The following is a 14,289-nucleotide window of genomic DNA, read 5'->3' on the forward strand; positions in this document are numbered from 1 at the left end:
AATTAAGCTTGGAGGCCTCACTGCGCCGGCTAACACACAGTGATCTGGATGGTTTCGCCGCCGCTGCCGCCGCCCCCCCCCCCCCCCCCCCCCAGTCCCCAAGGTCTTGCCTACCTCACCAGGAGGTTACTTCCAGGTCGGGGCAGGCAGGATTCTGGAGGGAATCCTGTCTGTAATTTCATGCTCCCCTGCCCACCTCAAAACCCACCAGGTGGGCCGGGGGAGCGTGAAATTGAGGCCCTGTTTTTGACGGTTTAATCTGTGCTTGAGGCTGTTACTGTTTGATTGCAGGAGAAAGTGCTCATTCCCCCGGAGTCAACAGCCCTTGTTTTGGATGAACAGGGGGTATCACCTCTGCCTCAGTGGGCCACACCCTCCCATCTGTTATTTCCCAAAAGTCATGGGTTCAACTCACACTGGAGAGACTTAAGCACATCATTCAGGCTGACGCACTTAGTGCAGTACCAAGGGAGTGCTGCACTATCAGAGACTCACTATCTTTTACATACACTGAAGCATCACCTCCCTGTTAGATTAACGACCTTATGGCACTATTGGAAGAGGAGTAGGGAGGTTCTCCTCTGTGTCCTGAATAATACATATTCGTCAGCCAGTTTCACCAAAATCGGACGAGCTGGTCATTATCACATTGCTGCTTTATGGGATCCTGCTGTGTACAAATTGGCAGCCAAATTTCCCACAGCGCAACCATGACTATACTTGGCTGTAAAGAGCTTCATTGGCTGCAAAGAGCTTTGGGGCCTCCTGAGGCTGGGGAATGTGCTACACAAACATAACAACTTCAATTTACTTTCCCGAGACAACATTCTTGTGCAGTGCCAGTAGCCATTGGATGGGGTGGCGGGCACTGGATGAGGTGGCGGGCACTGGATGAGGTGGCGAGCACTGGATGAGGTGGCGGGCACTGGATGAGGTGGCGGGCACTGGATGAGGTGGCGGGCACTGGATGAGGTGGCGAGCACTGGATGAGGTGGCGGGCACTGGATGAGGTGATGGACACTGGCCGGTCAGGTTTCATCACCAGAAGGTGGACCCTGGAACATGCCCATTGCCGTGTGAGTTGGACATGTGTCACAAGCCCAGCGAATCCAATACCCAGATCCCTTTGAGCAAACGGGCAGTGTAACCCTGGCGACACTCGAGTGGCTGCAATCATTCCCTTTGGAGCAGGGAAGGTGAGGAGAGCTTTACCAGAGGAGTTCAAACCTGAGAGGCAGTGATAGATTCGGAAATGAGAAACAATTCCCAATGGCTGGAGGGTCATTATTTAGATACGGATTTTCGATGATTGGACAAAGGAAGTGGGGGAGGTAGATGAGCATTCCTTTTCACAGCGAGCTGTTCTGACCTGGAAAGCACTGCCTGAAATGTTTGTGGCAGCAAATTCAGCACTGAGTTTGGAAAGGGAATTGGATAAAGATTTGATCAGGAGAAAGAACAAGAGAATGAAACCAATTGGACAATTCCTTCAAGGATACTTCAAATAACTCCTTCCAGTTTCCTCCCACAGTCCAAAGATATGCAGGTTAGGTTGATTGGCCATGCTAAATTGACCCTAGTGTCAGGGGATTAACAGGGTGGGGTTATGGGGATAGGGCCTGGGTGGGATTGTGGTCGGTGCAGATTCGATGGGCTGAATGGCCTCCTCCTGCACTGCAGGGATTCTATGAAGGAGACGCACAAGGCCCAATGGCCCCTCTTTATGCTGGAAGATCCCATGAACCTTCTAGGTAATCACTGGGGGTGTGGTGGGGGGGACGGTATAAGAAGCCTTGTACAAAAGCACCTGAAAAAGCAGCTGTAGACAGGAAGTGTTTAGGTACACACCCGTGACAACCACAGGAATGTGCTCTTTACTCTTCATAGATTTACTCTTCACACAGCATCCCGGAGAGAGACCCTCCCATTGGCACCAGATGCAAACCGGAGTGGATTTGGACATGCAGCCAACAAAACCTCCCTGATGCATAGCGACCATCCCCATTGGGCAGCAGGCCAGGGCTGACAGGAACTCAAAGGCAACTTAATAAGGCAGCAATTTGGCAAAGAAGGAAGATTCCAGAAGCTCAGAAAGCTGGTCTGCTCACCGTGCATTCTTTAAGTTTGACTGGGAGATAAAGGCACACACTCATAGACACACGGACTCACTCAGACATGCGCACCCATTCTGGCACATGCACACTTAATTAGACACACGGATGTCCACTCTGACGTGCGGTAACACACATGTCCTCATAGTGTGTACTGGATGTGTGTCAGAATGAATCTCTGTTGTTCCCGTGGTTTCTCTGTCACACTCCTTCTCTCCACCCCGTCCCTCTTCTCCTCTCGCCCGACCCCTCCCTTCGCCACCTACCTCTCGCCGCCACCCCGATCCCCCAATCCTGATCAAGTCTGTGGAAAAAGCTACCGGGTCCAATTTAAGGTTTTGTAGCCCATATATTAGCTGTGGGTGAGTGGTAACACATTGCCCGTGAGCCTGAAGGTCTTGGGTTCAATCCCCATCCCAGAGACTCGGGGCAGAATTTTCCAGAATAATGGCAAAGTGTCAGGGTCGGACTGAAGCCCAATGTGTTTATCGCCAGAAACACAGTCTGGTTTTCTCTCCAGATCTGCTGACATTGAGGCAAAAAATAACCAGGGCGGGAGGAGGGGTGCGGTTTGGCCCGTCACTCTGGTGGGATGGGGCCTGGTAGAGCCGGCAAGGCTGGCTCCAGTTTATAAAATTTATTTATTAGTGTCACAAGTAGGCTTACATTAACACTGCAATGAAGTTACTGTGAAAATCCCCCACACTCCAGCGCCTGTTCGGGTACACTGAGGGAGAATTTAGCATGGCCAATGCACCTAACCAGCACGTCTTTCAGACTGTGGGAGGAAACTGGAGCACCCGGAGGAAACGCACTCAGACACGGGGAGAAGGTGCAGACTTCACACAAACAGTGATCCAAGCCGGGAATCTAACCCGGGTCCCTGGCACTGTGAGGCAGCAGTGCTAATCACTGTGCCACCGTGCCAACCACAGAGATCCCGAAAGGGCGCCCTGATCAGTGGAGATAATGGGCCTCCCTCCCAACATCCCATGAACATGGAGGATCAGCCCTCCCCTCCCCCCCTCCCCACCCCACCCCCACCACCCCCAACAAGCTTCAGTGTGACCCACCCCTCCGCCATGGAAGTATCGGGGCGACTTTCCTCTCCTCCCCCACCTCCGCACTGACGTCAATGCGCATGCCTTTACCACTCAACCATTCCCTGCCCCCCCCCACCAGAGATGGGAACCCCCCCACATTGGGGGAGGATAACTTCCTGGCAGTGTGTACCTCAGGCATCAATGCCCACCCATGTCCCTTAACCCTCCCCCCGGGCCCTTCCTCACCCCTGTGGGCGCAGTCACCTCGACTGGTTTCCGTTTCTGAAAACCCAGTAGTGAGTTGCACCGGTGTGACATCATGACGCCAGGGTGGGGGAGCATTCCACAAGGCCGGATGTTATGGCGCAGAGCCGTATAATATTTAAATTAATGAGAAAGTTTGAACCTGATTACGTCGCTGGATGGGGAGGATCTCAAACCGAGATCTCGCTGACACAATCCCTGCTCTTGCATGATTTTGCCGCCATAATGGGATTTGCGGTCGTGGCTAACAGGCCCACTAAATCTCGCCCTTGAGCATCCAATCCAGGCTGCCACTCTATTACAGGCCCGAAGGAGTGCTGCATTGTGGGAAAGTCCAACAAAATGAGGCCTCGGCTCTGCCTCCCCTTGACACTGATGAAAATCCCTCAGGAGAATAGCAGGGGAATTCTCGTTAGCATTCTGCCCAGTGGGCCCTTCGAGCCTGCTCCGCCATTCAATAAGATCATTGGCTGATCTGATTGTAACCTCAATCCAACATAACCTTTTGTTAACCCTCATAATGATCATTCACTGATCAGGGTGCCATTTTTGGATGTCAGAGGGCAGCACGGTGGCACAGTGGTTTACACTGCTGCCTCACTGCGCCAGGAACCCGGGTTCGATTCCCGGCTTGGGTCACTGACAGTGTGGAGTTTGCACATTCTCCTCGTGTCTGCGTGGGTTTCCTCCGGGTGCTCCGGTTTCCTCCCACAGTCCAAAGATGTGCTGGTTAGGTGGATTGGCCATGCTTAATGTGTGGGGTTATGGGGATAGGGCCTGGGTGGGATGCTCTGTCAGAGAGTCAGTGCAGACTTGATGGGCTGAATGGCCTGTTATGCACTGTAGGGAATATACAATATCAAGAATCGATCCAGCTCTGACCAGACTCTCCCTCTCCTGCCTTTTGAGAAAAAGAGACCCAGAGACTCACAACCCTCTGAGACAGAAATGTTTTCATCTGTGTCTTAAATATTTATTACTAACTAATCTCACTGCTTTTTGTGGGACCCTGTTATGTGCAAATCGCCTGCTACGTTCTTTGGGCGGCAGGATGGAACAGTGGTTAGCACTGCTGCCTCTTGGACCTGGGTTCAATTCCCGGCTCGGGTCACTGTCTGTGCGGAGTTTGCACGTTCTCCCCGTGTCTGGGTGGGTTTCCTCTGGGTGCTCTGGTTTCCTCCCACAGTCCAAAGACTTGCAGGTTAGGTGCATTGGCCATGCTGAATTTTCCCTCAGTGTACCCGAACAGGCACCGGAGTGTGGCGACTTGGGAATTTTCACAATAACTTCATTGCAGTGTTAATGTAAGCTTACTTGTGACACTAATAAACAAACTTTAAAAACCACAACAGTGACTATTTTGCTGTGTGAAGTGCTTTGGGATGTCCTGAGAATGTGGAAGGTAGCCTGTGAGAATTGATTCATTTTCTTGGATTGCTTGTGTGCTGACAGGAAGGGTACGGTAGCTGGGAGCAACACAAGCAGGCCTGGTCCATCCGTTCACTGCCTGTCTGATTTGATTTGATTTGATTTATTATTGTCACGTGTATTCGTTTACAGTGAAAAGTATTGTTTCTTGCACGCTATACAGACAAAGCATACCGTTCATCGAGAAGGAAAGGAGAGAATGCAGAATGTAGTGTTACAGTCATAGCCAGGGTGTAGAGAAAGATCAACTTAATACAAGATAGGTCCATTCAAAAGTCTGATGGCAGCAGGAAAGAAACTGTTCTTGAGTCGGTTGGTGCGAGATCTCAGACTTTTGTATCTTTCTCCTAACGGAAGATGAGAGAATGTCCGGGGTGAGTGGGATCCTTGATTATACTGGCTGCTTTTCTAAGGCAGCGGGAAGTGTAGACAGTCAATGGATGGGAGGCTGGTTTGAGTGATGGACTGGGCTTCGTTCACAACCCTTTGTAGTTTCTTGCGGTCTTGGGCAGAGCAGGAGCCAGATCAAGCTGTGATACATCCGCAAAGAATGCTATCTATGGTGCATCTGTAAAAGTTAGCGAGAGTTGCAGCGGAAATGCCAAATTTCCATCGTTTCCTGAGAAAGTAAAGGTATTGATGGGCTTTCTTAAGCATAGCGTCAGTGTGGAGGGACCAGGGCAGGTTGTTGGTGATCCGGACACCGAGAAATGTGAAGCCCTCGACCATTTAATCCTTGTTATAATTGGTGCTTTTCCCCCTCAGTTTTGAGCTGCTGGGTGATTGAATGTACCGTGAGCACTGTCTCACATTCCTTTACCTGTCACAACATATGTGTGTGTTTGCGTGCGCTGTTTTCAGTTCAAACAGCTGGGTGCCGCTAATTCAGAGCTAATGAGGAAAGCCGCGACACTGTTGCCCTTCACACAGGATGTTTACACTGATTAGACTTTGCCCTCAGTCCTGCCTGCTCGGCCCTCTGACCCCCCCCTCCCACTCCCTCAGTCTCGAGTAAGCGACAGCAATGTGAGATTCACCACCCCCTCCCCCCACCCCTTTTGTAAAGATACTAAACCCACTTGGCAGCGACATTGCTAAACCGCTTTGTTGCTACGGTTACGTGGATGAGCTCTAAGTTGGTGGTGTTGAGGGATTCCATGGCTTCTGAAGGCCTGACTCTCAATCTCAGCGGGACTGAAACCAGACCAGCTTTTCCTGCTGAGGTATTTTCCCAGGAAAGGTTGTCGGTACCTCACAGCAATGGACACCCGCCCAGCCCTCTGTCTCCCTCAATCACTATCTACTCATCTGCAGCTTGTGATACTCTCGATACAGAAGGAACCTTGGCAGGGAGTTCATGGGGCTGGGTTGCACCTGTAATGTACACACTCGTATCTCTCAATTGCAACACTTCTGTTGCTAGGGCTAGAATAAGTCTTGAACAGAGTGAAATGCTACAGAGATATTAGTGAGGAAGGCAGACTCACTTCTTAAAATCTCGTGTACGGGATGAGGGTGTTGCTGGCTAGACCAGCATTTATTGCCCATCCCTAGTTAACCTTGAGAAGGTGGTAGTGAGCTGCCTTCCTGAACCACTGCGGCCCACGTGGTATATTATTTTATTTTATCTTTCATGGGATGTGGGTGTCATTGGCAAGGCCATTATTTTATTGCCCCCCTACCTAATTGCTCTTGATAAGGTGGTGGTGGGGAACTATCATCTTGAATCGTTGCAGTCCTTCTGCTGTAGGTACACCCACAGTGCTGTTAGGGAGGGAATTCTGGGATTTTTATTCAGTGATTTGGGGCAGCACGGTGACACAGTGGTTCTCACTGCTGCCTCACAGCGCCAGGGACCCCGGTTCAATTCTGGCCTCGGGTCACTGTCTGTGTGGAGTCTGCACGTTCTCCCCATGTCTGCGTGGGTTTCCTCTGGGTGCTCCAGTTTCCTCCCATACTCCCAAAGATTGGCCATGTTAAATTGACCCTTAGTGTCAGGGGGATTGGCAGGGTGAATATGTGGGGTTACAGGAATAGGGCCTGGGTGGGATTGTGGTCAGTGTAGACTCGATGGGCCGAATGGCCTCCTTCTGCACTGCAGGGATTCTATGACAGTGAAGCAATGATATATTTCCAAGCCAGGATTCAGTGTGCCTTGGAGGGGAACTTGCAGGTGATGGTGTTCCTCTGTGTCTGTAGTCCTTATCTTTCTAGGTAGCAATGGTGATGGGTTTGGATGGTACTGTTGAAGAAGCCTTCATGATTTGCTGCAGTGCACCTTGTGGATGGTACTTACTGCTGCCACGCTGCGTCAGTGGTTAGCACAGCTGCCTCACAGCGCCAGGGACCTGGATTTGATTCTGGCTTGGGTCACTGTCTGTACGGAGTCTGCACATTCTCCCCATGTCTGCGTGGGTTTCCTCCGGGTGCTCCGGTTTCCTCCCACGGTCCGAAAGACGTGCTGGTTAGGTGCATTAGCCGTGCTAAATTCTCCCTCAGTGTACCCAAACAGGCGCTGGAGTGTGGTGACTAGGGGATTTTCACAGTAACTTCATTGCAGTGTTAATGTAAGCCTACTTGTGACGCTAATAAATCAGCTTAAACTGGTGGAGGGAGTGAATGTTGAAGGTGGTAGATGGGATATCCTGCGTGCTGCTTTGTCTTGCATGATGTTAAGCTTCTTGAGTGTTGTTGGAGCTGCACTCACGCAGGCAAGTGGAGAATATTCCATCACACTCCTGACTTGTGCCCTTGTAGTTGGTGGACAGACTTTGGGGAGCTGGGAAGTGAGTTACTCACTGCAGAATTCCCAGCCTCTGACCTGTTCTTGCAGTCTCAGTATTTATAAGCCTGGTCCAGGTAAGTTTATGGTAACGCCCAAGATGGGGGACTCAGCGGTGACAGTGCCCCTGGATATCAAGTGGAAATGGTTAGATTTTCTCTTGTTGAGAGGGTCATTGCCTGGCACTTGTATGGTGCGAATGGCATTTGCCACTTATCAGCTCAAGCCTGGATATTGTCCAGATTTTGCTACATGCAGGCAGGAGCTGCCTCAGTATGTGAGGAGCCAGGAATGGTGCTGAACATTGTGCAATCATTGGTGAACAACTTTTGGGCCTAGGACACAACCCTGAGGAACCCCTGCAGCAATGTCCTGAGACTGAGATGACAGAACCACCAAATAAAATAAAGTAAAAGTAATGTTTATTTATTAGTCACAAATAAGGCTAACATTAACACTGCAATGAAGTTACTGTGAAATTCCCCAAGTCGCCACAGTCCGGCGCCTGTTCGGGTCAATGCATCCTAACCAGCATGTCTTTCAAAATGTGGGAGGAAACCGGAGCACCCGGAGGAAACCCACGCAGACATGGGGAGAATGTGCAAGCTCCACACAGACAGTGACCCAAGCCGGGAATCGAACCCAGGTCCCTGACGCTGTGAACAGCAGTGCTAATCACTGTGCCACCGTGCCGCTCTAAATAGGCCCACATGGTGTATTATTTTATTTATTCTTTCATGGCATGTGGGTGTTGTTGGCAAGGCCATCATTTATTGCCCCAACCCTAATTGCCCTTGATAAGGTGGTGGTAGGGGTGCCACAATCTTGAATCACTGCATTCCATCTGCTGTAGATACATCCACAGTGCTGTTAGGGAAGGAATTGCAGGATTTTTACTCAGTGATTTGGTGAACAGTTATTTGATAAATGATTTGATAAATAGTTATGGCGCAGGAGGAGGCTGATTTGATTTCGATTTGATTATTATTGTCACATTATTGGGATACAGTGAAAAGTATTGTTTCTTGCATGCTATACAGACAAAGCATACCGTTCACAGAGTACATAGGGGAGAAGGAAAGGAGAGAGTGTAGAATGTAGTGTTACAGTTAGAGCTACGTTGTCAAGAAAGATCAGCTTAATATAAGGCAGATCCATTCAAACGTCTGACGGCAGCAGGGAAGAAGCTGTTCTTGAGTCGGTTGGTACGTGACCTCAGACTTTTGTATCTTTTTCCCAACAGAAGAAGGTGGAAGAGAGAATGTCCGGGGTGCGTGGGGTCCTTAATTATGCTGGCTGCTTTTCCGAGGCAGCGGGAAGTGTAGACAGAGTCAATGGATGGGAGGCTGGTTTGCGTGATGGACTGGGCTTCGTTCACGACCCTTTGTAGTTTCTTGCGGTCTTGGGCAGAGCAGGAGCCATACCAAGCTGTGATACATCTGGAAAGGATGTTTTCTGTGGTGCGTCGTAAATGCTGGTGAGAGTCGCAGAGTATGTGCCAAATTTCCTTAACCTCCTGAGAAAGTAGTTGGATTTGACCTCCAACAACCACATCCCATGAACAGTGAGGTTCAGCCTCAGACAGTGGCCAGGCAAGGAATGGGATGTAGCTGGCCTTTGGGAAATGGGAACAGAATCCAATAGCTACCAACATTGATGCTGCAGCACTTGGTTCAAAGGTGGTTTATCTAATCCTGTGTCTTTCTCTTCACTTCCCTTTCCAGGACTATCTTGGTTGTATCATTGATGCTTTGGATCTGCCCATTCGACCGGAGCATGTCTCGGCTCTGTTTGGGAACATTGAAGACATCTATGAGTTTAACAGGTACAGGGAGCTGGCTTCACTTGGGAATTGTCCTTTTACTTCTGAACTCATTGCTCGTTTTTCATACCCAGTTTGTCCACCCCCACCCCACCGCCTCCCCCCCCCCCCCCCCCCCCCGCCCCAGCCTACACTCCTTCGATCACTTACTGGGTCAATTCTTTTCTTGTAACTCTTGGCGTCTCTCACTGGCATTTAGGATTGAACAGAGGTGTGAGGGGCCTTTGCTCGAGCAGCTAGGGAGAAACTGTCTCCATTGGTGTGATAGTCATGAACCAAATGTGACAGATTTAAGATCATCGAATCCCTACAGTGCAAAAGGAAGCAACTTGGCCCATCGAGCCTGCACTGACAACAATCCCACCCAGGCCCTATCCCCGTAACCCCATGCATTTACCCTGCTAATCTAATGGGCGGCACGGTGGCACAGTGGTTAGCACTGCTGCCTCATAGCACCAGGGACCCAGTTCAATTCCCAGCTTGGGTCACTGTCAGTGTGGAGGATGCACGTTCTCCCCGTGTCTGCGTGGGTTTGCTCCGGGTGCTCCGGTTTCCTCCCACAGTTCGAAAGACGTGCTGGTTAGGTGCATTGGCCATGCTAAATTCTCCCTCAGTGTACCCGAACAGGCGCCGGAGTGTGGCGACTAGGGGATTTTCACAGTAACTTCATTGCAGTGTTAATGTAAGCCTACTTGTGACAATAACAAATTAACTTTAAAAACTTTAACCCCCTGACAATAAGTAGCAATTTAGCATGGCCAATCCACCTAACTTGCACAGCTTTGGAGTGTGGGAGGAAACCCATGCAGACATGGGGAGAAAGTGCAGACTCCGCACAGACAGATAGTTACCCAAGGCCGTAATCGAACACGAGTCCCTGGCGCTGTGAGGCATCAGTGCTAACCACTGTGCCAAGATCATTGGAAAAGGTGGATGAGGATTTTTAAAATCTGGAATGCACTGCTTGAAACGCTGCTGGAAGCAGGTTTGACATTATCTTTCAAAATGGAATTGGAGAAATACTTGAGGGGAGAAGATTATCCGAACTATGGGTAAAGAGATGGGGAGTGCAACTAATTGGATCAGTAGGGCCAGCACAGACCCGATGCTACAAATGGCCTCCTTGAGCGATATGATTCATTAATCTGTAATTGATGTTGGTTGAGAGAGGAATTTTGGCCAGGACAGCAGCAGTACCTCTGCGACAGAATCCCTACAGTGCAGAAAGAGGCCATTCGGCCCATCGAGTCTGCACCAACTCTTCAAAAGAGTTTCCCACCCAGGCCCCTCTCTTCCACTCCATCCCCGTAACGCTACACATTTACCATGGCCAATCCACCTAACCTACACATTTTTGGAGTGTGGGAGGAAACTGGAGCACCCAGAGGAAACCCACACAGACACGGGGAGAACGTGCAGACTCTGCACACACACTGACCCAAGCCGGGAATTGAACCCGGGTCCCTGGCACTGTGAGGCAGCAGTGCTAACCACTGGGCCTTGTTCACAGCATATCTGTGAGTAGAATATGTATTTATTTTGATATTAATCGAGAAGCTGAACTTTACAAGCTTGGCATTATACCAAGTGAGAACTTACTCCCTTGCCCTTATTCCGTAAACTCCACTAAACTGTGCTTTCCGTGAAGCCTGATTGCTAGGCCGGAATGATGCATTGGCCAATCCCATCCACCGGTAGACTTGGAGGAACAGAGCTTGCTTGTTTTCGGACAGCTGAGGTTGTGTGTTTGTACCTGCGTAAGCTACTGCCTAACTTATTTGCATACGCACACAGCCATTTTACACTGATCCACCCAGAGTCTAATTTTCATCAATAAACAAGGATTTATTTAGGATGGTGTGGCCATGACATTGTTTTTAACCTGCAAAGAATTGTAATCAACTGATTATATTACATACTCGAATGGATCAATATTAGATCCTGTGTCACTGGGTGGATCAGTGTTAGATCCTGTGATATTGGGTGGATCAGTGTTAGATCCTGTGACACTGGGTGGATCAGTGTTAGATCCTGTGACACTGGGTGGATCAGTGTTGGATCTGGGGACACTGGGTGGATCAGTGTTAGATCCTGTGACACTGGGTGGATCAGTGTTAGATCCTGTGACACTGGGTGGATCAGTGTTAGATCCTGTGACACTGGATGGATCAGTATTAGATCCTGTGAGATGAGACCACGGAGTGAGTGTTGCCTTTCCATGAACCTTGTGCTGGTGGCTGGGACACATTTCACTATCAGTAGTTCTACAAAACTCTTCTCAACCTGTTACTAATTATAATCTTTTGATATGCGTGGTTTTTAAGTCTCCCACTCTCACTGCTCTATGTTAATTTTTGCCTTCAGATAGGACTTTATTCCCTTTGCGAGGTGAGTGCTGTACATGATCTGGATTTTTCCTCATCTCAATTTCTTTTCCCTCTCCATCCCAGCGTGCTGTGCCTCTGCATGTGTGGGTCAGTCTGCGTACAGCTGCATGTGACCATGTGAATGTGTGTGCCCCTTTCACTCTGTGCGTGTCTAATGGAACATTGCAACCTCAGCATTTGCCCCACTGACATCTGATCACCTTGGGCAGCATGGTGGCACAGTGGTTAGTGCTGCTGCCTCACAGCGCCAGGGACCTCGGTTCGATTCCTGGCTTGGGTCACTCTCTGTGTGGAGTTTGCACATTCTCCCTGTGTCTGCGTGGGTTTCCTCCGGGTGCTCCGGTTTCCTCCCACAATCTGAAAGGCGTTCTGGTTAGGTGTTTTGGTTCCCTTATCTGAGGAAAGATATAATGGTATTGGAGGCAATCCAGAGAAGGTTCACTGGGTTGATCCCGGGAATGGAGGGATTTTCTTATGAGAAGAGGTTGAGTAGGTGGGGCCTGCACTCAGTGGAGTTTCGAAGAATGAGAGGCGACCTTATTGAGACGTATAGGATTCTCAAGGGGCTTGACAGGTAGAAGCTGAGAGGTTGTTTCCCCTTGTGGGAGGTTCCAGAGGGCACAATATCAGAGTAAAGAGTCCACCCATTTAAGACAGGAGGTGGTGATGCCGGCATTGGACTGGGTGGGCACAGAAAAAAGTCTCACAACAGCAAGTTAAAGTCCAACAGGTTTATTTGGAATCATGATCTCATTAAACGGTGACAGAGCAGATTTGATGGGCCAAATAGCCTCCTTCTGTTCCTATGTCTTATGCAGGAGTGATTGGCTCGAGGTGGGGTCTTTTGGAACTACCACCTGATTAGTTTTTGCACCCACGAAGTCTCAAATTTTACCTTCTCACTTTCACATTTAATTCTTTCCGTGACCTCACCTCTGTGACCTCCTCCAGCCCTCCAAACCTCCGAGAGCTTTGTGATCCCCTGACTCTCCTCACACCGTAAGAAGTCTCACAACACCAGGTTAAAGTCCAACAGGTTTATTTGGTAGCAAATACCATAAGCTTTCGGAGCACAGCTCCTTCGTCAGATGGAGTGGTCTCTGTTCTCAAACAGGGCACAGACACAGAAATCAAATTACAGAATACTGATTAGAATGCAAATCTCTACAGCCAGCCAGGTCTTAAATGCACAGACAATGTGGGTGGAGGGAGCATTCAACACAGGTTAAAGAGATGTGTATTGTCTCCAGACAGTACAGCTTGTGAAATTGTGCAAGTCCAGGAGTCAAGTTGGTCTCCTCACACCAACATTGGTGGCTGTCTCGTCAACTCTATGGAGTTGAAATTAGCCAAGACATTGGGTGGAATTTTCCAGTCCCGCCTGGTGCCAGGATCGTACAGTCCCGCCCAAAGTCAGTGGTTGGCTGGCCCACCGCAACCCCCCTCCAAACGCCGCACCACCCCTCCCCCCCACCCACCTCAGCAGATCTGGAAATCACGGCCATTGTAATGAATTGGTGAAAATGTTCTGATGTGTTATTGCCTGTTTTTTTTCCCGCTTTCTCTATCTCTCTCTCTCTCTTCCTCTTCACGGGAGTGGATGGTGATAGTTTGCTGTTACACAGCGGGGTAGGTAGTCACTGTGAGCCACCGGTCACCGCAGGAGATGGATGAGTTTGGACTGTGCGACAATATAAAATGGGCCATTGCAGCTTCAGTGGAAATAAAGTTGTGGTGATTTCTGAAGCTGGCCGCTGAGTCACTATCACCTGTTTTACACTTTCACAACAAGGTCAAGCTCTCCGATGTTCTCTTGGTTAAAGTGGATGCAAATAGTTTATAATGCAAACTGTAAAAATATTCATTGAATCATCATCTCATTTTCACATTTCCCTTCCAGGCAAATGCATGCAAACTCATCGGTCGGAGCTAGCTGTGACATACTCCTTTATTTTGATGATTTATTGTGTAATATATATCTTCTTTCTCTCCCACTCTCCTTCCCTCCGTTTCCCTATTTCATCCTTCCTTTTGTCTGCCTCTCCCCTTTTCTAACTACTTTCATTCTCTGCTCTCTCTCCCCATCTCCTGCTGCCCCAAATCTGTCCCCCCCCTCTCTCCCCTTTCTCTCTCTCTCCCCTTTCTCTCTCTCTCCCCTTTCTCTCTCTCTCCCCTTTCTCTCTCTCTCCCCTTTCTCTCTCTCTCCCCTTTCTCTCTCTCTCCCCTTTCTCTCTCTCTCCCCTTTCTCTCTCTCTCCCCTTTCTCTCTCTCTCCCCTTTCTCTCTCTCTCCCCTTTCTCTCTCTCTCCCCTTTCTCTCTCTCTCCCCTTTCTCTCTCTCTCCCCTTTCTCTCTCCTCTCCCCCCATCCACCCTCCCCCCCTCCTCCCCCCTCCTCCCCCCCACGCCCCACCCCCCACCCTCCTCCCCTCTCCCCTCCTCCCCTCTCCCCTCC

The 14,289-nt window shown here is 49.7% G+C and overlaps 1 protein-coding gene across 1 annotated transcript in view; it reads left to right on the forward strand.

The window, feature by feature from the left end:
• Positions 1 to 14,289, forward strand: part of LOC144506884 (pleckstrin homology domain-containing family G member 3-like) — a 151,016-nt gene that overhangs the window by 94,335 nt on the left and 42,392 nt on the right. Inside the window, exon 3 of the mRNA XM_078233240.1 lies at positions 9,353 to 9,453. Coding sequence (XP_078089366.1) covers positions 9,353 to 9,453 — 101 coding nt within the window. The remainder of the gene's footprint in view (positions 1 to 9,352; positions 9,454 to 14,289) is intronic.

This window comes from Mustelus asterias, chromosome 18 (assembly GCF_964213995.1).
Source record: "Mustelus asterias chromosome 18, sMusAst1.hap1.1, whole genome shotgun sequence".
Lineage (NCBI taxonomy): Eukaryota > Metazoa > Chordata > Chondrichthyes > Carcharhiniformes > Triakidae > Mustelus > Mustelus asterias.